This window comes from Oncorhynchus mykiss, chromosome 9, assembly GCF_013265735.2.
Source record: "Oncorhynchus mykiss isolate Arlee chromosome 9, USDA_OmykA_1.1, whole genome shotgun sequence".
NCBI lineage: Eukaryota > Metazoa > Chordata > Actinopteri > Salmoniformes > Salmonidae > Oncorhynchus > Oncorhynchus mykiss.
Window position 1 is genome coordinate 65,733,861 of NC_048573.1, and position 23,773 is coordinate 65,757,633.

Below are 23,773 nucleotides of genomic sequence, written 5' to 3' on the forward strand. Positions count from 1 at the left end.
GTTGGATGTTTGATTTGTCTTTTGTTTTGTGTTGCCTTTTCCTCCACTAAAAGGGAGTGTCTAAATGTTCGCGGAATGCTACTTCCTGTGAATCAAATTTGATTTGTCACATGCGCTGAATACAACAGATGTAGTAGACCTTACAGTGATATGCTTACAAGCCCTTAACCAACAACGCAGTTTTATGGAAAAATAAGTGTAATTATGCAGGGGCACAGGTTAGTCGAGGTAAAATGTACATGTAGAGTTACTAAAGTGACTTCATAGATAATAAACAGAGTAGCAGCAGTGTAAAAGTGGGGGGGCAATGCAAATTGTCTGGGTATCCATTTAATTAGCGGTTCAGGAGTCATGGCTTGGGGGTAGAAGCTATTTAGAAGCCTCGTGGACCTAGACTTGGCGCTCCGGTACCGCTTGCCGTGCGGTAGCAGAGAAGTCTATCACTAGGGTGGCTGGAGTCTTCGAAAATGTTTAGGGCCTTCCTCTGACATGGCCTGGTAAAGAGATCCTGGATGGCAGGAAGCTTGACCCTAGTGATGTCCTGGGCAGTTCGCATTACCCTGTGTAGTGCCTCGCGGTCGGAGGCCGGGCAGTTGCCGGTCCAGGCAATGACGCAACCAGTCAGGATGCTCTCGATGGTGCAGCTGTAGAACTTTTTGAGTATCTGAGGACCCATGCCAAACAACCAGTCAGGATGCTCTCGATGGTGCAGCTGTAGAACTTTTTGAGGATCTGAGGACCCATGCCAAACATACAAATGTACATATCAGAGGTTTGGTTCGCCCTGTGGGCTGTAGGCACACACACCACCTAGACATGGCACTTAATGAATACAGGTGTGTGTGTCAGAAATAAGTGCATCTACCTGTTTGAAACTTTCAGAGCAATTTACATTTTATTGACCCCCCACCACCACCACAACGTTACCTAATTATTTTAGTGAATGTGCTAACTCGCCTTGTGAAATTAGTTCTGTTTATCACAATAAGACTTTTGAGTTGCTGTGTAAATTTCTTAGAAATAATCTTATGAGAGAATTTGATAGTTAACAAGCTCCTTGAGAAGGAGGTGGCATTTGTATTACAACAATGTCATAACTTGGCATAACTGACAGGGAAGGAAAACAATAGACCAATGCTCTCTAAGTGATCCTGCAAATAACCCATCACGTTCAATAGTGATGCCTTTCAATTTATCCATTTAACAACTGGACAATTTAGTCTATATTCATTATTAAGTCCGATGCAGCTGTTTTTATTTCCATATCCAATCATTTCTGGGTAACAACTAACAAGTCTTAGTTTCATTTGAGGATAAATGTTGACAGCGGTGCCATGCAATTTGTGAAGAGATTTGATGTGCCGACTCGATGGCACATGGTTAATGAAGAAACTACCAAAAATACAGGTGCCAAGCTTGTAGCGTCATACCCAAGAAGACTCCATGCTGCCAAAGGTGCTTCAACATTATACTGAGTAAAGGGTCTGAATACTTATGGAAATGTCATATTTCACTTTTATTTTTAATCAATTTACAATAATTTCTAAAAAACAATTTTTGCTTTTATGCGCTCCAATAAACATGTCCCCATTCACTATTTCCCTGAACTTAGACCTCACCTTTATATGTAAATAAACACTACGTCATGAGGTCTAGGTCTATATCAATTATTTTTCAAATGCTATCTTCTGTTTACTGAAACACTGGGGGAAGATGAACCCTGGGAGTTGCTGTGTTATTTGATGAAGGCTACGAGTTAAAGATTGGTGGTTACAACGCTGGTCCTAAACGTTCACTGCAAGGAGAGATGAGCGTGCGCCCTTCTTTTTTTATTCTCTTTTTTTGTGGTGTCACAGACAAGAAGTCCAGTAGGGTAACTAACACACGCAAGGCCACCATCTGACTGGGAGTTCAGTGTCCATATCAGAAACGAGGCAGGAGTTGGGAGACAGCCAGCGTGTATTGTAACGGGATGAGATAGGTTATCTTTATTGTCAAAACACAAGAATCAAGGGGAAAAAAGACACAGACTAGCTTTCCTGACAGCTGGCCATTTGATGTGTGTGCCAAAGTGCATTAGGGTTCTATTCTTCCCGCTGTTAGCTGGCTGGCAACACACAGAGCTGCTCACAGGAAAAGGCGAGACTTTCTAGCTAATCAACTTATAAAGGCGTTGACACTGTCCGTTTGCCCCGGGGATGGCAGGGCAGGCGGACCCCCACCCTGCCTACACACTCACGGCACACTTGCTTCACACACTGGGTGGACTAGGCTCAGCAGGCAGACTGGCAGGGCAGTCCTCTGATCTCTCTATACACCCATAAAACAGGCATTACACACATGAGAATCCAATAGAAATGGACCCGTCAGACAGGGCCTCACACAGAAAATGAAGAACTCTGACACCCATTTCACACAACTGAGCCCAGCTGTACTGTGATGGCCTGGAACCATAGTTGTGGGAACCGTCCTGGAAAGACAATGTGAAAAGAAAATATCAAAGCCAGCCCAGTACAGTTGAAAGTGTTAGAAACGAGTATAAGAACACTTGAAGTGGGAAGCAACACACACACAGTCTCCGTTAATATGACGGCCCTCTGACATCAGACATATCTAAATGATGAAGCTGTGTGGGGTGTTGTTATACATGTGTAAATGGGATATGCATGTTGTGGAGGATATATAAATCTAGTACAGTAGCAGATACAGTATCAGAGGTACAGTAGCGCTATGGTTGACCTCTGACCTGTTGTTTCAGACCAGGAAGTTCCACCCTGGTCCATTTGACTGACGCATCAACTCCCAACAGGTTATATATATTTTTTTAAAGATACTGTGTGTGTGTGTGTGTGTGTGTGTGTGTGCGATCCCCTATTGGTGAGTGCATACTATTATAGGGTGAGTGAAGGGACTGTACTGAAATCTGGACTTAACATGTTGATGTATACATGACGTTATGACACGTCACATGGCTATGTTAGTTTACATATACAGCAGGACACATACAGCTTCACCACACAGGCCTCTTTATCAGGGTGGCTCAGATCTGGAGCCAGAATCCATTCAACCTCCCTGCATCTCTCTTGCTCTCTCCAATACAGTGCCTTGCAAAAGTATTCGGCCCCCTTGAACTTTGCGACCTTTTGCCACATTTCAGGCTTCAAACATAAAGATATAAAACTGTATTTTTTTGTGAAGAATCAACAACAAGTGGGACATAATCATGAAGTGGAACGACATTTATTGGATATTTCAAACTTTTTTAACAAATCAAAAACTGAAAAATTGGGCGTGCAAAATTATTCAGCCCCTTTACTTTCAGTGCAGCAAACTCTCTCCAGAAGTTCAGTGAGGATCTCTGAATAATCCAATGTTGACCTAAATGACTAATGATGATAAATACAATCCACCTGTGTGTAATCAAGTCTCCGTATAAATGCACCTGCACTGTGATAGTCTCAGAGGTCCGTTAAAAGCGCAGAGAGCATCATGAAGAACAAGGAACACACCAGGCAGGTCTGAGATACTGTTGTGAAGAAGTTTAAAGCCTGATTTGGATACAAAAAGATTTCCCAAGCTTTAAACATCCCAAGGAGCACGGTGCAAGCGATAATATTAAAATGGAAGGAGAATCAGACCACTGCAAATCTACCAAGACCTGGCCGTCCCTCTAAACTTTCAGCTCATACAAGGAGAAGACTGATCAGAGATGCAGCCAAGAGGCCCATGATCACTCTGGATGAACTGCAGAGATCTACAGCTGAGGTGGGAGACTCTGTCCATAGGACAACAATCAGTCGTATATTGCACAAATCTGGCCTTTATGGAAGAGTGGCAAGAAGAAAGCAACACAGCTCATCACCCTGAACACACCATCCCCACTGTCAAACATGGTGGTGGCAGCATCATGGTTTGGGTCTGCTTTTCTTCAGCAGGGACAGGGAAGATGGTTAAAATTGATGGGAAGATGGATGGAGCCAAATACAGGACCATTCTGGAAGAAAACCTGATGGAGTCTGCAAAAGACCTGAGACTGGGACGGAGATTTGTCTTCCAACAAGACAATGATCCAAAACATAAAGCAAAATCTACAATGGAATGGTTCAAAAATAAACATATCCAGGTGTTAGAATGGCCAAGTCAAAGTCCAGACCTGAATCCAATCGAGAATCTGTGGAAAGAACTGAAAACTGCTGTTCACAAATGCTCTCCATCCAACCTCACTGAGCTCGAGCTGTTTTGCAAGGAGGAATGGGAAAAAATGTCAGTCTCTCGATGTGCAAAACTGATAGAGACATACCCCAAGCGACTTACAGCTGTAATCGCAGCAAAAGGTGGCGCTACAAAGTATTAACTTAAGGGGGCTGAATAATTTTGCACGCCCAATTTTTCAGTTTTTGATTTGTTAAAAAAGTTTGAAATATCCAATAAATGTCGTTCCACTTCATGATTGTGTCCCACTTGTTGTTGATTCTTCACCAAAAAATACAGTTTTATATCTTTATGTTTGAAGCCTGAAATGTGGCAAAAGGTCGCAAAGTTCAAGGGGGCCGAATACTTTCGCAAGGCACTGTACATGCATTATTGACATGAATGGGTGGTTGCAGATGTTGCCAAAGCCTGTATATGAACTATTACATAAATTAACAATATGTTTGAGCAACAAAAAAACAATCATACATTGAAAATAATTACACAAAAAAGAAAAACATTTGAGAAATGAAATCTACGACGGCCCTTGTGTATGACAGGGATCTACTGTCTCTTTCATATTAGGACAGACCATGACATCATCTGTAGCAAGATCTACTGTCTACGTTTTATCCAAACAAAATGCAGATTTTCCCTCAACAGGCAGTTTAAGAAATCCTGCAATTCTTTCTTTAAACTTCACCTGACCCACCGTACTTTCAAAGTCTCTCCTCTCTGACCTTCCATGTTTTTCTATGGCGTCCTGTCTCTATTGGTCACTGAGTCCGTGCATTGTTAATGTCTTCCTTTGTTTCAATTTTTTGATTTTGACAAGATGTGTTAATTTGATGTCTCTATTTAGAATTTGGTAACATTGAAGTTTGTGATTAAATAGAATTTTGTTTTGTGTGTTTTTTGGTAACTGTTGAGTTCTTATATCCTCTTAGATTTGAATCTCTCCCTCTTCTGTCTCTCCTAGACACACCAGCATGCCTCTTCCTGACACTGATAACAGGCCAGGGTGAGAGACAGACACACCACTCCCAACGGCCTCTGTCTAAGGAAGTGAATCCTGCAGATTGTCTATTCAGCTCTAAAAGACAAACACTTTTTTAAGATGTCAAAACCAAGCATTGTTCAGGATACATAACTACTGCTGCTTTACACTAACTACATTACAAACCCTTCATGTTATATTACAGAAAGAACTCCCAAGTTGTTTCCTAAACTAACCTCACAGTACAGTTACGACTCCATTAAGTGCCAAAATCTGCCAATTGTGGACATGTGAGAGTAATATATTCCTGCCAGTGTCACTAACAGCTTTAGACAAACCAGAAAAGTGACAGTGTGACATGATTGTAGTAAAACAGAAAAGTGACATGATTGTAGTTTACTTTGACCTTGAGCCAACCTTTATTTAACCAGGCAAGTCAGTTCAGAACAAATTATTATTTACAATGATGGCCTATGAACGGTGGGTTAACTGCTATATTCAGGGGCAGAACAACAGATTTTTACCTTGTCAGCTCAGGGATTCAAATAAGCAACTTTTCGGTTACTGGCCCAACTCTCTAACCACTAGGCTACCTGCCGCCCCATACAATTGGCACTCTATTCCCTATATAGTGCACTATTTTTGACCTGGGCCTATAGGGCTCTGGTCAAAATTAGGGCACTAGATAGGGAACAAGGTTCCGTTTTGGGACGCAGCCCCAGCCTTCCCAAGCAGGAAAGATCTTGTTTTCTGTGCTGTGGCTGTGCAGGAAACTCAGCCATTTACCCAGCCATATACTCCCATCCTGGACTGGGTGCTGGGGGAGTGATCGATCCTGTTAAGAGCCAGGAGGAGGGAGGGAGGGAGGGAGGGGTATAGGCTGCACCACTATCCCCCAAATAAAAATAATATAGTAAGAATGACTTTATTTCCATCTTTAACACATAGATGTTAGCTTCCTTCCTGTCTGATGAGATGAAATCTCTCCTTTCTTCTTTGTGGCCCGCCACGTCCAGTTTCAAAAATAACAATATCAATATCACTGATTGTTTCGATTCATGTGAAATGAGTTTCTTCTTTTGATTGAGCTGGACCATGGCATTCCCTACGTTTGTCATTATGTACTATGATATCTCTCATCTGAGTCTCGGCCCTCACAGCCCTGACCACCTTCCCTCCCTTCAAAATCTTCTCCTACCTTCCCACAAACCCCCCTCGCTTTTCCTCTGCCGCTGGGGCGGCAGCGTAGCCTAGTGGTTAGAGCGTTGGACTAGTAACCGGAAGGTTGCAAGTTCAAACCCCCGAGCTGACAAGGTACAAATCTGTCGTTCTGCCCCTGAACAAGCAGTTAACCCACTGTTCCTAGGCCGTCATTGAAAATAAGAATTTGTTCTTAACTGACTTGCCTAGTTAAAGGTAAACTTTGGCCTGTATCATCTCAGTATTCTCTCATGTTCATTTTGATTATTCAGAGAAATAACAATTAGACTATATTTACTATTATGCTATGACTGTTTGACCTCTGGCTATGAATAGTGTTATTCCTGGTGTCTTCTGATATAGATATATATGGTTGAAACAACATTGGAATATCGGGAAAGAATGAGGGGCATGTGAGAGTGATGTATCAACATCTATGGGTCACAATGTATCATAGGCTGAAGGGCTAAAGAGTTCTCCTAAAAGTGTGAATTGTTTTTAGAGGCAGCACAAGACTTTGTAGTATTGTAAGGCCAGTATATTGTATCCACTGGCAAACAGACAGTGTTCAGGAGATCCAGGAAGCTAGAAGAATCGAATGACAAACGTCTACCTCTGACCTCTCTGTTTATTTAAGCCTCTATAAATGATAAGTAACATCAGACTCCTGGAGACACAGATTCTTAATTATCCCTTTCATTGTGACATAATATTTCCCCTTTTTACGACTCTCTCAAATCTCAGCTATTGTTCTGAGACGAATACACATAATATGTTGATAGAGCCAGCAGTGGCTGGCGGGGTGTTTCCAGCTAAGAGGTATTGGGTGCGCTGGGTTGAGGAGGATCAGGGCGGGGGTCAAGGGCCAAGGTGTCAACCTGGGTCTCCAGAAAACAAAGGAAAGCAAAGCTGGAAGTCAGAGAGAGACAGTAGAGAGTGTGTGTGTGTGTGTGTGTGTGTGTGTGTGTGTGTGTGTGTGTGTGTGTGTGTGTGTGTGTGTGTGTGTGTGTGTGTGTGTGTGTGTGTGTGTGTGTGTGTGTGTGTGTGTGTGTGTGTGTGTGTGTGTGTGTGTGTGGGTGTGTGTGTGAGAGAGAGAGATAGGGCTGGAGTAGCTCTTTACTGAGCAGGAAGCTCTTACACAGCCTTTCTGTCATGGACCCTCTTCACCTTTTATCTATTAATAAATGAATAACAGTAGTGGGGAATCCCTCCAAGTAGGAATGATCTGTGGACAAGGGCATACAAAGTTCAGAGGGATATCAGGATGTTTATTGGTGTAGGAACTCAATTCAATTCTAACCAACCTGTTAAATGTGTAACAAAGTATATTTCATTAGGTTAGACAATAAACTCTAACCATTTGCCTCTTTTTATACAGTGGCAAGAAAAAGTATGTGAACCCTTTGGAATTACCTGGATTTCTGCATACATTGGTAATAAGATGTCATCTGATCTTCATCATATTACAACAATAGACAAACACAGTCTGCTTAAACTAATACAAACTAACACAAACAATGATTTGTTTTCATGTGTTTTTTGAACACTGTGTAAACATTCACAGTGCAGGGTGGGAAAAGTATGTGAACCCTTGGATTTAATAACTGCTTGACCCTCCTTTTGGCAGCAATAACTTCAACCAAACATTTTCTGTAGTTGTGGATCCGACCTGCACAACGGTCAGGGGGAATGATAGCATGCCGTGAGGCAGCAAAGCAGCCCCAAACCATGATGCTCCTTCCACCATACTTTACAGTTGGGATGAGGTTTTCATGTTGGTGTGCCTTTTTTTCTCCACACAGAGTGTTGTGTGTTCAGTCCAAACAACTCAACTTTAGTTTCATCTGTCCACAGAATATTTTGCCAGTAACGCTGTGGAACATCCAGGTGATATTTTGTGAACTTCAGACGTGCAGCAATGTTTTGTTTGGACAGCAGTGGCTTCATCCGTGCTGTCTTCCCATGAACACCATTCTTGTTCAGTGTTTTACGTATTGTAGACTCGTCAACAGAGATGTTAGCATGTTCCAGAGATTTCTGTAAGTCTTTAGCTGACACTATAGGATTCTTCTTAACCTCATAGAGTATTCTGCTCTGTGCTCGTGCAGTCATCTTTGCAGGACAGCCACTCCTAGGGAGAGTAGCAACAGAGCTGAACTTTCTCCATTTATAGCCAATTTGTCTTACAGTGGACTGATGAATATCAAGGCTTTTAGAGATACTTTTGTAACCCTTTCCAGCTTTATGCAATTCAACAATTCTTAATCTTAGGTATTCTGAGATCTCTTTTGTTCGAGGCATGGTTCACATCAGGCAATGATTCTTGTGAATAGCAAACTCAAATTTTGTGAGTGTTTTTAATAGGGCTGGGCAGCTCTAACCATCTTCAATTTCGTATCATTGTTTGGACTCCAGGTTAGCTGACTCCTGACTCCAATTAGCTTTTAGAGAAGTCCTTAGCCTAGGGGTTCCCATACTTTTTCAAACCTAGACTGTGAATGTTGAAATGATGTATTCAATATAGACAAGACAAATACAATAGCTTGTGTGTTATTAGTTTAAGCAGAATGTGTTTGTCTATTGTTGTGACTTAGATGAAGATCTGATCACATTGTATGACCAATTTATACAGAAATCCAGGTAATTACAAAGGGTTCACATACTTTTTCTTGCCGCTGTAAATCGTTCGTATCCCATGATTCTGTGTTAAATGAGTTGTCGAACAAGTAGGTTAATAATCCCCCTGGTCGACCTCCCCAAGTGTGTGTGTGTAATAAAACCAACATCACCATAATTCGTAATCCGGTTATCTTCACCTCTGCCTCTTGGGAGGGAAAAAGACCGGTCACGTCCTACTGTATAACAACATAAAGTCCGGCAATAACGTAAGTGGAGGCGTGCGCTGTCGCGGTGGGAGCGTGTATAGGAAGGGAGGGCAATCTTGTCCAGACTCTAATAAGAACCCAATGGCTGGCGCACGGCGGGCAGGAGCGCTTCAACACGAAACGAGACACAAGTGGACGGACACAACATCTCGAGGCGCTTGCTGGAGGCAGGAATGGGATGAGATTCTGAGAATTCGTAGAGGAGATATTTCACAGAGACGCAACAGTGATGTAGGTGCGCGTCAGGTTTGCTATTGCTGAACTGCCCGGTGACTGGAGAGAGAGGCGGTAGGTAAGTAGGTAGGCGACTGGAAGCTCGAGAAACACCTGCATGGCAACAGGTACCTTACCTACCTGTACCTCCAAAGACTAATAAGGATGAGAACTATTTATTTTTCATTTATTGTGAACAGCATAAAGGATGATAAATCTTAAACATTCTGGAAAGGAAAATAGTTTTCAAGTGGCATAAATTATTAAGGGAGTAAACGACAAAACATTAAACTACATAAGCAAGAGGATATAACAATACAGTAGAGATTAAAGTTCATTTTAAAGAGTCAACATGGATTTTACAGAAGACCGGCGTCCCTGTACTTCCAGTGTGGATTTTGATCCATAATGGCCAACCTTGCTCTATAGAAACATTAGAACTCCTTTACAACTCATGGTCTGGAACGGACCACCACCAAGATTTGAACCCCATCATTCAAATGCATTTAAGTGCCCGAGACGGGGCTTGCTTAGTGGGCACGGTGAAGGTGTCCCCAATGAAGGTGTCCTCCTGGTGGGAAAGCTTGGCACGGCTTGGCCTGCTCGCTATCTTCACGTGGAGCTCCCTGGTCCAGGGATGCGGGCCAGGCCCTGGGTACGGCAACCGCCCTAGGCCCAGGAAACTCACCCCCATGCCTTACAAGACCTCCTTCCCCAAACTTTCCGAGAACAACCTAGGTGCCAGCGGGAGGGTGGAGGGCAAGATCACACGTAACTCTGAACGCTTTAATGAACTGGTGTGTAACTACAACACCGATATTATCTTCAAAGATGAGGAGAAAACCCTTGCTGACCGCTTCATGACCAAGGTAAGACTGGTTGACAGACTGGGTCAGACACTGTTTGTAATGGCTAATCAAGTACAATTATCTCCAGGTTTCAGTTTGATTTTGTAGGACATTTACTGTGTGACAACGTCAAGATCCCATCGACCCAGTTGGTGCCCTTTCCATTGACCGGTTTAAGTCACTGGTCACTCATGACCATGTGGTACAGTAAGATAGTTACTATTAGACAGGCCAGTAGGTCCCTAGTATAATACCATAGGAGGAAACTGGTTCTCTGTGCTAGCTCATAAGGGGAATCTCTCTGCTGGATGATTGATGAACTGCAGCAGGTAGTGGTATAAATAGTTTTTTTTATCACTATTGTGACATTTTCAGGATTCATTTTCTCCAATCCACAACTTCAACTTGATAAACTGATGTTAATTAATCAATCACTTTCCCTGAATTTCCTATTTTGTTACTTGATAAAAGGCAATCAAATAAATAGTGGGCTGGATAGTTACTCACAAGGTGCTAAACCATAGATACTTCAGTAATGGACAGTTTACAGTCTCTGGTTGAACTATTTTGGTGTGAACTTCTTGTTTAATCAAATAATTCTGTTCCAGGTGTCTAATTTTCCCCCCTCCTTTATAAGATGGGGGGGGGGGGGGAATCAGGATGTAATTTAATATGACTCTGGGAGAATGTGTTCCAACTTGTGGGGATCATGTCCTCTTAATCTTTAACCAAAGTCTTTGTTGCTTGGTAATAAAACGATTCCTCTGGTTCTATTGCTCTGTGTGTGCATACTAGGAGGGATTCGTAGGTGAGGCCAGGCAGGTAAACTTGCATTAGAGTAAGGTTTGCCACATGACTAGGATTGCAAAGTTCCAGGAAAGTTCAATAAATTCCCTGGTCATTCAGACATCCTGGTTGGAGGATTCCAGGAGCTTATGTCCTCCTGATTCCGGGAATCCTCCAAACGGATTTAGGGAAAATCAGGGAATTGATTGAAAGTTCCCAGGATTTTTAAACCCTACATATGACAATTCAAATATGATCAGGAATTGAGTTCCCACACAGGCACAGACCTCTTTCTTGTGTCATATCTGACCTCTTTGGAATATCAAGGAAGCCACAGTGTGATGTTAGCATTTTGAGTTGAGGCCGTGGAACAATAAACGTATTGTTATTTCTCTCAAATGGCTGGTATTCTCAACTTCTGATGTCAAGGGAGAATCGATCCATGTACAAGAGGAATGTAATCTTGGACATGGGATATTTAAGACATACAGTAGGCCTACTGTCATCTTCAAACTAACTGTCAGATTCTTAAAATTCACCATCATTAGTAACATCAAGACTATCCTTCACAATTGAGCATAACATTTCTTCTGTAAATGCAGGCTACTCATGTGGTGATGCTTGGAGTTCAGTCTGTGTTCTTTCTTTTTTTTGAAGGAGTGTACAGTATGTGATGGAAATCTGTGGTTGAGTGTGTGTATGCCCTTTTGATTCCCAGTCTGAGGACCAGTGTGTATATGCGTGCATGTACCAGTGTGTGTGTGTGTGTGTCTGCGTCAGTGTGTGTGTGTGTACAGTATGTGTGCATGTGCCCCTCTCTCTGGCCAGATGTGAAAGACGTTCTTTGTGTAGGGTTTGGACACTCCAAGGGGTCGCCTATACAAAATTCTCGCCTGCTGAAGTAATGGCACCGTCGGAAAAACCGACTATTGTAGTTCAATGACAATGAAACGCCTCTCTTCAATGGCATGGCGAGAAAAATGTAGGCAGTTTGTTTTGTATCCCTAGTTCTTTTCTCACTCTGGCTGAGTGCATGCCCATGCATTCCTCCCATCTGTATCTCTGCCCTCTCACTTAGCCTGGACCTGGCCTCTTAGCTGCTCTGCGTCTCTCTTGCCAAGTCTCTCTCTCTCTTAAATATGGTTAACAAACTCTGTTCCAACCATAGAGATGTATAGAGATTGCAACGTTGTGTCTGTGCCATTGTGGCATCTGTGACATCATCCATTTTAACGTAGTACAATTTTCTTCTTATTTTGATGTTTAAAAAAAGTGTCAAGCTAATATTGGTGACTTACCGCCCCGTGCAGTGCTGGAGTCTTTCAATGATCTCTATACATCTCTATGGTTCCAATTCCTAGGGAATTGGGACTTTCAGGAGGCAATGCTTAAGAGCCTCTTAAAAGTTTGCCTCAGTTTGATGGTCTGTACTAGAGGTCGACCGATTATGATTTTTCAACAATACCGATTATTGGAGGGCCAAAAAAAGCAGACACCGATTAATCGGCCAATTTTTTTATTTATTTATTTGTAATAATGACAATTACAACAATACTGAATGAACACTTATTTTAACTTAACATAATACATCAATAAAACCAATTTAGCCTCAAATAAATAATTAAACATGTTCAATTTGGTTTAAATAATGCAAAAACAAAGTGTTGGAGAAGAAAGTAAAAGTGCAATATGTGCCATGTAAGAAAGCTAATGTTTAAGTTCCTTGCTCAGAACATGAGAACATGTGAAAGCTGGTGGTTCGTTTTAACAGGAGTCTTCAATATTCACAAAAAATACGTTTTAGGTTGTAGTTATAGGAATTATAGGACTATTTCTCTCTATACCATTTGTATTTCATTAACCTTTGACTATTGGATGTTCTTATAGGCACTTTAGTATTGCCAGTGTAACAGTATAGCTTCCATCCCTCTCCTTGCTCCTACCATGCAGAGAAATGGGAACAACTACTCCAAGTCTCAGAGCGAGTGACGTTTGAAACGCTATTAGCGCACACCCAGCTAACTAGCTAGCCATTTCACATCGGTTACACCAGCCTCATCTCGGGAGTTGATAGGCTTGAAGTCATAAACAGCTGCTGGCAAACGCACGAAAGTGCTGTTTGAATGAATGCTGACAAGCCTGCTGCTGCCTACCATCGCTCAGTCAGACTGCTCTATCAAATCATAGACTTAGTTATAACATAACACACAGAAATGCGAGCCTTAGGTCATTAATATGGTCGAATCCGGAAACATTCATCTCGAAAACAAGACGTTATTCTTTCAGTGAAATACGGAACCGTTCCGTATTTTATCTAACGGGTGGCATCCATAAGACTAAATATTGCTGTTACATTGCACAACCTTCAATGTTATGTCATAATTACGTAAAATTCTGGCAAATTAGGCAGCCCAAACTGTTGCATATACACTGACTCTGCGTGCAATGAACGCAAGAGAAGTGACACAATTTCACCTGGTTAATATTTCCTGCTAACCTGTATTTCTTTTAACTAAATATGCAGGTTTAAAAATATATACTTCTGTGTATTGATTTTAAGAAAGGCATTGATGTTCATGGTTAGGTACACATTGGAACAACGATACGCACTGCATCGATTATATGCAACGCAGGACACACTAGATAAACTAGTAATATCATCAACTAGTGATTATGATTGATTGATTGATTGTTTTTTATAAGATAAGTTTAATGCTAGCTAGCAACTTACCTTGGCTTACTGCATTCGCGTAACAGGCATGCTCCTCGTGGAGTGCAATGAGAGGCAGGTGGTTAGAGCGTTGGACTAGTTAACCATAAGGTTGCAAGATTGAATCCCTGAGCCGACAAGGTAAAAATCTGTCGTTCTGCCCCTGAACAATGCAGTTAACCCACCGTTCCTAGGCCGTCATTGAAAATAAGAATGCGTTCTTAACTGACTTGCCTAGTTAAATAAAGATTAAATAAAGGTGTAAAAAAAAGTTTTTTTAAATAGGCCAAATTGGTGTTCAAAAATACAGATTTCCGATTGTTATGAAAACTTGAAATTGGCCCTAATTAATCGGCCATTCCGATTAATCGGAATGGCTGTACAGTTAACCTATTACCTGTGAGAGTGTTACGAATGTATTAATCAGAGTACAGAGATTTAGCCTCTGACATGACATATTGTAGACTGCCATTGTGTGATGTTACATTTTACATTGACATTTTAGTCATTTAGCAGACACTCTTATCCACGGCGACTTACAGGAAAAAGTATGGTTAAATGCCTTGCTCAAGGGCACAGACAGATTTTCCAACTAGTCTGCACAGTGACCTTTCGGCAACCTTTCGGTTACTGGCCCAAAGCTCTTATCTGCTAGGATACCTGCCGCTACCTACCTACCTGTGACATTCAAACATAATACAGTATGTATCATTGCAGCCCAGTAGTGGGTGTATATCTGGTGTTCACATTTCTGATCAAATGTCTCAAAAAGGTTCCACTGACTCACTGAATAGCCTTAATTATGCCCTCACCCAGCAGAAAAGGCCAAGGAATGTTCTACAATGGCTACAGTAGCTTTGTGTTCTTATGTTCTAATTGTTTGAGAAAGGTTGGAGAGGGTGGCAATGGCCTTTAGTAGCTCTGAATACAGACAATTTAAATCTGATGATGTCAATGGAGAGACAAATTAGCCTGGTTCCAGATCAGTTTTTTTGCAAGGTGGCAAGACAGCAAAAAATGTTGGGGGACCAAGCTATAGACAAATAACCTAGCGGGGATAGCAGGAGGAATACAGTTAGTTGCAGTAGTGTTGAGGTTTTAGGTATTGAGTTACAAGGGGTTGAATGAGACTATGAGTGAATGAATATATGGTCATTGTGGGTGAGGTAGACAACAGGCTCACATCTACTCTCTGTCTCAAGCGGTTCCCTTTCCCTCGTTAATGAATGATTAAAACTGTCTCTTGTACCTCCCCTCTAAGGGGGTTCATACACGTCAATAGTCCTGGAGTTGCTATCGACAGACCCGCCTATAATGCTGAAAATACTTGCCAATTGCCTAATAATTCTCACAAGAATATGAGGGCTAATTTAATTGAGAGCAATCATTGAGAGCAAATGAATGACTCTATTGGCATACAGTAGATACATTATGACAGCATAGTTCAATTGAATGGTGTCATATCATATTGTATTAATGAAATCTCTCCACCCCTCTCCCTGTCCCTCAGCGCTGTAAAGACTGCCTCAACAAACTAGCCATAGCGGTGATGAACCACTGGCCTGGGACGAAGCTGAGGGTGACAGAGGCCTGGGATGAGGACGGCCATCACCCCCCTGACTCTCTTCATTATGAGGGACGGGCCGTGGACATTACCACGTCAGACCGCATCCCAGACAAGTACGGCATGCTAGCCCAGCTGGCTGTGGAGGCTGGCTTTGACTTTGTGTACTATGAGTCCAAGTACCATGTGCACTGCTCTGTCAAAGCTGGTAAGTCAAGTGGATATTAACTGGTTTATTTAATACATGACAAATATATTATTTCCAGTGATTTGCCTTTGGATGTATTTTACATTTATTCCTGTCATTATTTTCATACATATCTTATGTCATATTATACCATATCAATGTTATTAACAAAATATCGTGTTTTAGTCATCTTACAGTAGGTCCTTCTCTATTCCCTTCTCTGATTCCCCCCTCAGATCACTCTGTGGCGGTGGAGAAAGGGGGCTGTTTCCCAGGCTGGGCCCGGGTGACCTTGGCCGGAGGGGGACAGAAGACCCTGGCCTCCCTGGGGCCTGGAGACAGAGTGTTGGCCCTGTCTGGGTCAGGACACATTGTCCTCAGCCGCGTCCTTCTATTCCTACACCAAGACCATGAGAGCAGGTCCACTTTCCTGGTCCTGGCCACAAAAGATGGTCGCCGCCTAGCCCTCACTCCCCACCACCTGGTCTTCCTCGCACCCCATCACAAACTCCACTACAGTGAGTACAAGGCTCAGTTTGCCAGTAGAGCCAAACCGGGGGACTATGTACTCGTCCATGGAGTGGACGGCCGAGTACAACCATCCAGGATCACATCTGTATCGCAGGAGGAAGGGATGGGTGTATACGCACCACTTACAGAACACGGCACTCTGTTTGTGGATGGGGTGCTGGCATCCAGCTATGCACTTATAGAGGACCATAGACTGGCACACTGGGCATTTGGGCCTCTGAGACTGCTACTGTCATTCACCCAGCTGGTTCGGGGGGAGGGCACACTGGGAGCGCAGGTCACAGAGGCAGAGAGAGAGCACACGAAGAAGCCCCCTCACTGCAACACTCAACACATTTGTGTGAATCAGACACTCAGCAGCCCAGGCGTGTATGTGAATACAAACACTTCAGACAGACAAAGCAGTTGCGCTGCTGTACCCATAAACAGAGACATTGAGGGGGGACACTGTGACTCTGTGCGAAAAGAGATTTCGAGTGTGCACTGGTATGCTAGGCTGCTACACAGAATTGGACAGTTCTTTCTAGACCCAAAGACATTTCATCATTAGGTTAAAGGCACTATAGACTCAACTCTGGTGCCTGTATACTACTGATAATTGCTACTGTAACATTTCCACAGTGTCCTACAGATAATTGCTATTGTACTGTTACATTTCCACAGTGTCCTACAGATAATTGCTATTGTACTGTTACATTTCCACAGTGTCCTATAGATATTTGCTACTGTACTGTTACATTTCCACAGTGTCCTATAGGTAGTTGCTACTGTTACATTTCCACAGTGTCCTACAGATAATTGCTACTGTACTGTTACATTTCCACAGTGTCCTACAGATAATTGCTATTGTACTGTTACATTTCCACAGTGTCCTACAGATAATTGCTACTGTTACATTTCCACAGTGTCCTACAGATAATTGCTACTGTTACATTTCCACAGTGTCCTACAGATAATTGCTACTGTTACATTTCCACTTATGCTCTTATTTTTCTACTGCCCTGTCTTTTACTAAAATGTTAAACCTTATGCACCCCGAAAGAGTATATTTGCATTTTACTCACCGGTAAATGCATTGTAATGTATTTTTGTATTAACATTGTATTTCCTCTTTTACTTTCAGTAAATGTGTTGATGGTTGGTTTGGGTGCATGTAGAGACTATGTCTTCAAAGATGATGCGTTCTAGAAGGCTTTTATACAGGTTCATTCCTGAGAGAAATGGACACCATAATAACGGAATCAGCATGTGGATTGTCAAGAATCCATTGTATATGTGTATTGTCAAGAATCCATTGTATATGTGTATTGTCAAGAATCCATTGTATATGTATCTTATTTAGATAACATCTACAGTATAAGCCAACATAAAATGTGGGTTTCCTATATGCTTTATTATTCTATAACAATGAGGAAATATGAGTATGTGCCAGAACAAATAAAAGCTTTATTTTTGTACCTTCTGAATCATAATATATAAATGTAGCAATTTATTGTAATTATTATAACTATGGCCTCATTTGCTATTTTGTCTTTTAAAGGTGTAATTAAACAAATAATAATACATTATTGTGTAAGGTAAACCCTGCTTGTGTTCCTGTTTTAAATGTAGATTCTCTCCGTTAAATCCTTCTGTCTCTCCTAGGGTTTGCAAATGACATTTACAGAAGATGTTAGAATATGTTTCATTTATGTTTTTCTGTCCTTGAACTGTTCTTGTCTATTAATGTCCTGTATTATGTCATGTTTCATGTGGACCCCAAGAAGAGTAGCAGCGGCTTTCACAACAGCTAATGGGGATCCTAATAAAATACCAAAAAGACTACATGAAAAACTTGAGAAATCTGACCACGGCCTATAGTCATATTTGGAGCCTCCGAATTACAGTGGGAGCTGTTTTCTTGGTGCATGTGTACTGTAGCAGAGCATGTGTACTGTAACAGAAAGGGTTAAAACTCAGACATCCAGCAGAACTGGTGGGCCAGTCTACAGTAGTTAATAAGAAACCCAGACTTAATATTCTTCCTTGCTGCCCGATCTCTCTGTGTTTATCTTAATCATGTTCTCCATCCTGGGCTCCTGAGTAATGGAATCTCCATGCTCTGATTTTCCAAGTATTTCAGTGTATTTGCAACATAGCTTGTTAATGGTGACCTGTCCTGTCATTGACACTTCCTTTCTGTTATTAACCTAAACGAACAATGCCTTGTCTCTGTTTTGTCACATTTATTTATCTTGAAACGTTCTCCTCTCAGCTCCTTTATCCTCAGATTTACACAGTGAGTACATCCTGTGATGTGTAATACAAGGTTATACACCCCCTTGTGGAGTAACTGACATCATACTTGTGGATTATATCTACTTTTAGGTCTTTGCAGCTATTGCTCTTCTACCTGCCTGTGTAATTAATGCAGTAAACAATAGTAACTAACAACACTTTATTGATGCTATTATTAACATAGAAATGTAGTAATGAATGCATAGTATTGAGTTATCCAGTCCAGGTAAGTTTTCCATCTTCCCATACCTTCATTCTGGATACTCAATAGGTCCTAGAAGAAGGAATAGCCTGATTGTTGAGAGAGGGAGACTATACTATATTCTATCAGCTCCATATTTTGGAAATCAGTCAAAGATTACATTGAACCTGACCAGTGTTGTGTGCAGAATAGGATCATCAGGCACATTGGAGAAGAGCAGAATAATATGTTTTATTTTATTTTATTTCACCTTTATTTAACCAGGTAGGCTAGTTGAGAACAAGTTCTCATTTGCAACTAAGACCTGGCCAAGATAAAGCAGTGGGTGGGGGACTTGAAATACGTACAAAATCAAATAAATGAAAAATAAAAAGGTAACAAACTGAATGTCATTGTTCCAGTTAGCATTGTGTAGTAGACAGCTCACAGCTGTGGAGGTATTCCATCCAGGAGATTATCCTTGAGATAGAAGGGGCAGATTAGAATGCACACACTCATCAAATCAGACCAACGGGAGAAGCCCACAACATAATACCACCCACCTTTTACCATTGTTGACCAATCACAGCAGTGTCAGATTGTCAGAGAATCCCGACCAGTCCCTGCCCTCAAAAATCCAATCCAATCCTGCTAAAATTGAGTGGGAGTTGGGTAATCCTGTCAGGACAACCAGTATCTTAATCGCCTATTTCGTTATGAAAACCAAACCAGCACAACCAATCATTTATGGTTAGTTAGTTCATAGCCAGAAAAACTATTCTTCTGATCTGGGAGAGATCTCTGAGAGCAGATCTTTTAATAGAAAGTTGAACAGTCTGTACTGGTGTAGGCCTCATAAATATTGATTCAATGTGGATAGACAGATGGACCGACATGTTTTCATCAATTAAAAAATTGGGGTGAAATTCGGTATGGTGAAAGGTTGTGAGACACGAACATGTTTTGGTCCTGGATGTGACAAAGTCAGGGCTCAGGAGTGAATGTTGAGACATGTTTATTGTGTACAATGTTGCAAAACATTGTGCAACATTGCATTGTTTAATATGCATAATTTTTGCTCAACCAATGGATACTCTTACCCACAGAAATCCAACATACAGAAGTATGAAGTGTCACGTATGAGTGTCTTGATCAAGATATAGCATCAGGGCCTTGAATTTGATCCAAGCATTAATGCCCACATCCAGAAAAGAGGAATCAGAGATGCCTAATATCCTACCTAGAATTAGGCCTAAGTGCAGCAATAACTAAATTGCCAGAAGAAGCATTTTGGACTGGGAAAATACATTGGTCCAAGCATATAAATGATAGTCAAATGGGAGTTGCAGTGGTGTAGACCAAAGTGAGAGAGCACCTGATCCTTCTAGAAACTCAACTGTACTAGGAACTAGGTGGATGTGGGCAGAATGAGGTTGATTGATTCCTCTGAAAAACATGCAAGATCAGTGGGACATGCTGCCATGTTCTCAGATAAGGGCATGGTAATGCATAGCCAGGAGACAGGAGTCACCATGGAGCTGCATGCCATTATGGGCCAGTGCTATAGAATGGGAAAGTAACATACTAGGACTCTGGGAAGGGTGAAGGGGTCATTCAAGGCAAGAAGCCTGCCGGTTCAACAGGAGAAGTGGGACTGAATCTGGGCATGTGTTAAAGAAAGAGGCAATTATAGCAATGAATACCATAACCTCTCGAATGTCACACGATAGCCAATGTATCCTCCTAAAATCTAACATACAATAGAGGCATCCAAAGCCAATCATATTCCATTATTGTTTCATGCGCTCTTCTATACACAACGTGCATGGACATTGACGAGTCACATTTTTGCCTTGTTAATGAATTTGCATTGGGCTCAGTCTGATGATCTAACATATGGTGTAAAAAAATATTTTCAAAATCTCGTCCTACAAGTTCAAAATCAGAATATGCTATCCACTAAAATATTATAACCCTGAACAAGTTAAGATAGCTAACTAGTTCAGCTCAAAGCCAATAAGATAACAACTTGGAGAGGCGCGTACAAAATGCTCCCTTGCAGACATGAGAAATGTTGTTGTTTTAGCGACTTGACGGAACATACACACCGACACACTAGTGGTGATCCGGACAGGAATAGCTCGCTAAAGTTAAGACGTTAGGTGTCGAAAACATTGTTTCAGATAATGTCTGAAAGTTTAACGTTAATAAATTGAGATATTACTCAGTTTTGGGTCGAATATCGGATGCCAACTTAATGCAAGTCCGAACCAGTAAAATGCAGAGAAGCTAGTTAACTTGTGCCGTTAGTTAGCTAACGTTATCTGTCTATCTAATTGAGTTACCATCAACTACTAAACATTCCCCTATGTTTCGGAACATTGGGCTGTCGATCGTGCATGTTTATGGAAGATTGGCTATAATGTTATACTCGTCGACCATTGCTTTTTGTTTAACAATTTTCACGGCGTGTTAGCAACTGGCCATCAATTCTTGTCTTTCGAGCTCCGTGGCTGGCTAGTTATCCAGCCACACTCCGTGCACTTCCCCCACTCACCTCATTCTCCAGCCGGCAAGCCCGCTAAGTAAAATGAGGCAAGCATCAACCATTTAACTGTGTAGACTCCTACAAATATGGATTGTTTGGATGTATGAGGACACAACCATCTCATTGTAAGGTGAGTCGTTTGGTTGAATAACATCACTAACGAACTTATTTGACGAATCAATTTCTCTGACCTTTAAGGCTAGCTAGGTTGTAGCTAGCTAACGTTAAGTTCGTTGATCAGGATGGCTAACGTCTAGCTAGCTAACGACACTAAGTTAACTAGCTACTCGCTAACACAAATTCATATAATAATTCACTCAAATTACATTAGCTAACGTAAATGTAAGCTACATATTTAGTTAAACTGAACACCCTTATTATTTCAACTGCGTAGCTAGCCAACTGAGTGAGTGCCTTAGTTGGCAGGCGACCTAACTATCTTGTTTCCTAGTTAGCTAACTAACATGTAACTTCGCTAGCGAGTTTACCTAACGGTTAATGCCAACACGCTTTTGAGGTTTTGGAGTTGCCGTTTTGGACGCATTGATTTGAGCTAGCTAGCAAACAAATGGAGTTCTCTGGTTTATAAGTGTGTTGTCAGTGGCTTTCAGTTATGTGGTCTGAGTTTACAGTAATCATCATAGTGGTCGCTGATAGATTATAGCTAGTTATTGGGTTTGGTTACATGACTAGCTAGTTACATGGCTGTGTAGTAACGTTAGGTAGCAGTGGAACATTGTGCTGTACTAGTCTCCCTTCAGTGCAGGGGAAATTGACTAGTCCCCCAAACACATACATTATATTCAGCGTTATTTCAATCACACAGCTAGTAACGTTAGCTATATGATTCAAACTATGTGCCAACTTTTGGTGTTGATGTGTAAATCGCACTCTGCTCATTTTCATGGCAATATGTGCAAATTGTGATCTGAACACAACCAATTGCATTGGAACATATTGTTACGCAAGCAACTAACCATGGCTTGCTGTAAACACAGGTAGCCTATAACACTGGGATTTGTGAGTTTCTGCTTCAAGGCCCAAGTTAGTGACATTTGTTGAATGGGATACGCCAAAGTAACCCTCAATGTGGCTACCCATTGTGCACTACACGCATACATACATACGCGTACATTACATCATTAGGTGGAGGCGAGGTACATTTGATTTGTTGTTAGCTAGTGTTTCACACTTCACAGTAGAGGAGGTTTGGACAGATATTGTCTTCTCAGCTCTCATCCAATCCCCTGTTTTTCATTCATTTTAGGGTTAAGGCATAGCTGTACACAACAATTAGTGTGGACCATTTGACATAAGACCACTTTGAAAACTGAAAACGTCAGGCAGATTTTGGAATAAACTGTTGTTGGGCTCATTCGGGCTGCAGCCATTACTGGAGGAGGTGGTATGGGCTCAATGCTTTCCTGAGTTTTACAGAAAGTTGTGTGGCTAGAACTGGTTTAAACTCTCACTAAATCTGTCATATTGCTACATAGTTGGAAATGTAGTTTTTTTCATCGTTGACGTATCACAAATCGATTACTCATACAATTGTGGATTTTTTAAATTAATGTACCTTTAGTCCGTATAATTTAGTCGGAACTATGCTGCACAGTGATAGGGTTTTAGCACGATTTTGACAGTTGCAACAGGAAGTAATGTACAAGGAAGTTGTATTTTCTTTGTGTATCTCGGTTTAGGGTTGTTTTATTTAAAGAAAACAACATTTCAGTTCCTATATTTTGTTATTTTTCCATACATGACTTGTGTGGGTTTGGATTATGCATTTCTGGCAAAACAAAGATGGAAATGTCTTCAAACATGTATTATTTATTTAGTTAGCTAGTCACTGACACGCTATTTTCATGCAGAGTTTGCGAATCCCGAGTAACGTTAGCGAGCTACTTTGTTAGCAAGAATGCTACCAGTTAACGACGTAGCTAACGTTAGCTAGCTTGCGGTTTCAACTAAATTGAGGACATAAACAGCCATATTCATTCATCTAGATTGGATCGCGGTTAATCAATTACGTGTTTCAAAATTATGCATTTAGTGTCCCATGCATATAGCTAAAGGTTTGTATTAAATAAGCTTCTTGCTAGCTATATTTATTATTTATACAGTTCTTGTGAATTTGTCACGTCTGAGGTTATACGCTAACGTTAGCCAAATCAGCTAGCTGACGTCGGATATCTATTTTAATCTAGCTGTTATACTGCATCAATGTGAAATATTGGGCTTTTGCCGGGCACAAAGGGAAATTGAGCCTCGCTGGATTTTGCGATTGGACGTCAGATAGCATAAATGTGACTACCGGTAGTTGTTATTCCCCGCGTACGACTGTGGTAAATAATGTGTATATTTAATGTTTTTGTTGTTAATTTTGGTAAATTATGATGTGCCTTACCTCTAATATTATTCGGCAACTTTGTTTACGTTTCAGGCCTCTGTCAAGGAGATCAGGAGAGGGGATGGACGAGCAGAAATCAAACTGCGAAGAAAATGACTCTGAACCGACAGGTACAATAACATACCTGCTGTGGTGTCAGAAAAAAAGTAGTTGTTGCTAATTATAATAATTCTTTATTTTTCAATTTGTTGCATGGATTTTCATACAGTAGCTTATTGGAATGTTCTTTAAAATTGAAGACAAAT

General features: G+C 41.3%; 2 protein-coding genes across 6 annotated transcripts in view; both read left to right on the forward strand.

Moving 5' to 3' along the window:
* The first annotated feature begins 9,307 nt into the window (after window positions 1-9,307).
* Window positions 9,308-18,001, forward strand: LOC110532702 (indian hedgehog protein). The gene is made up of 3 exons (XM_021616797.2): window positions 9,308-10,355; window positions 15,341-15,602; window positions 15,818-18,001. The coding sequence occupies exons 1-3, from the start codon at window positions 9,987-9,989 to the stop codon at window positions 16,660-16,662; spliced, it is 1,476 nt and encodes a 491-aa protein (XP_021472472.1). The 5' UTR covers window positions 9,308-9,986; the 3' UTR covers window positions 16,663-18,001.
* Window positions 18,002-20,636: 2,635 nt separating this feature from the next.
* Window positions 20,637-23,773, forward strand: part of LOC110532701 (histone-lysine N-methyltransferase 2D) — a 47,318-nt gene continuing 44,181 nt past the window's right edge. For 4 of the 5 annotated variants that reach the window (XM_036988713.1, XM_036988716.1, XM_036988715.1 and 1 more), the window contains exons 1-2: window positions 20,637-21,248; window positions 23,562-23,638. In XM_036988713.1, the coding sequence (XP_036844608.1) occupies window positions 23,590-23,638 (49 nt within the window). In that variant the 5' untranslated portion in view covers window positions 20,637-21,248; window positions 23,562-23,589. Of the gene's footprint in view, window positions 21,249-22,788; window positions 23,194-23,561; window positions 23,639-23,773 lie in introns of those variants that run through there. The other variant, XM_036988714.1, reaches the window with a different exon arrangement.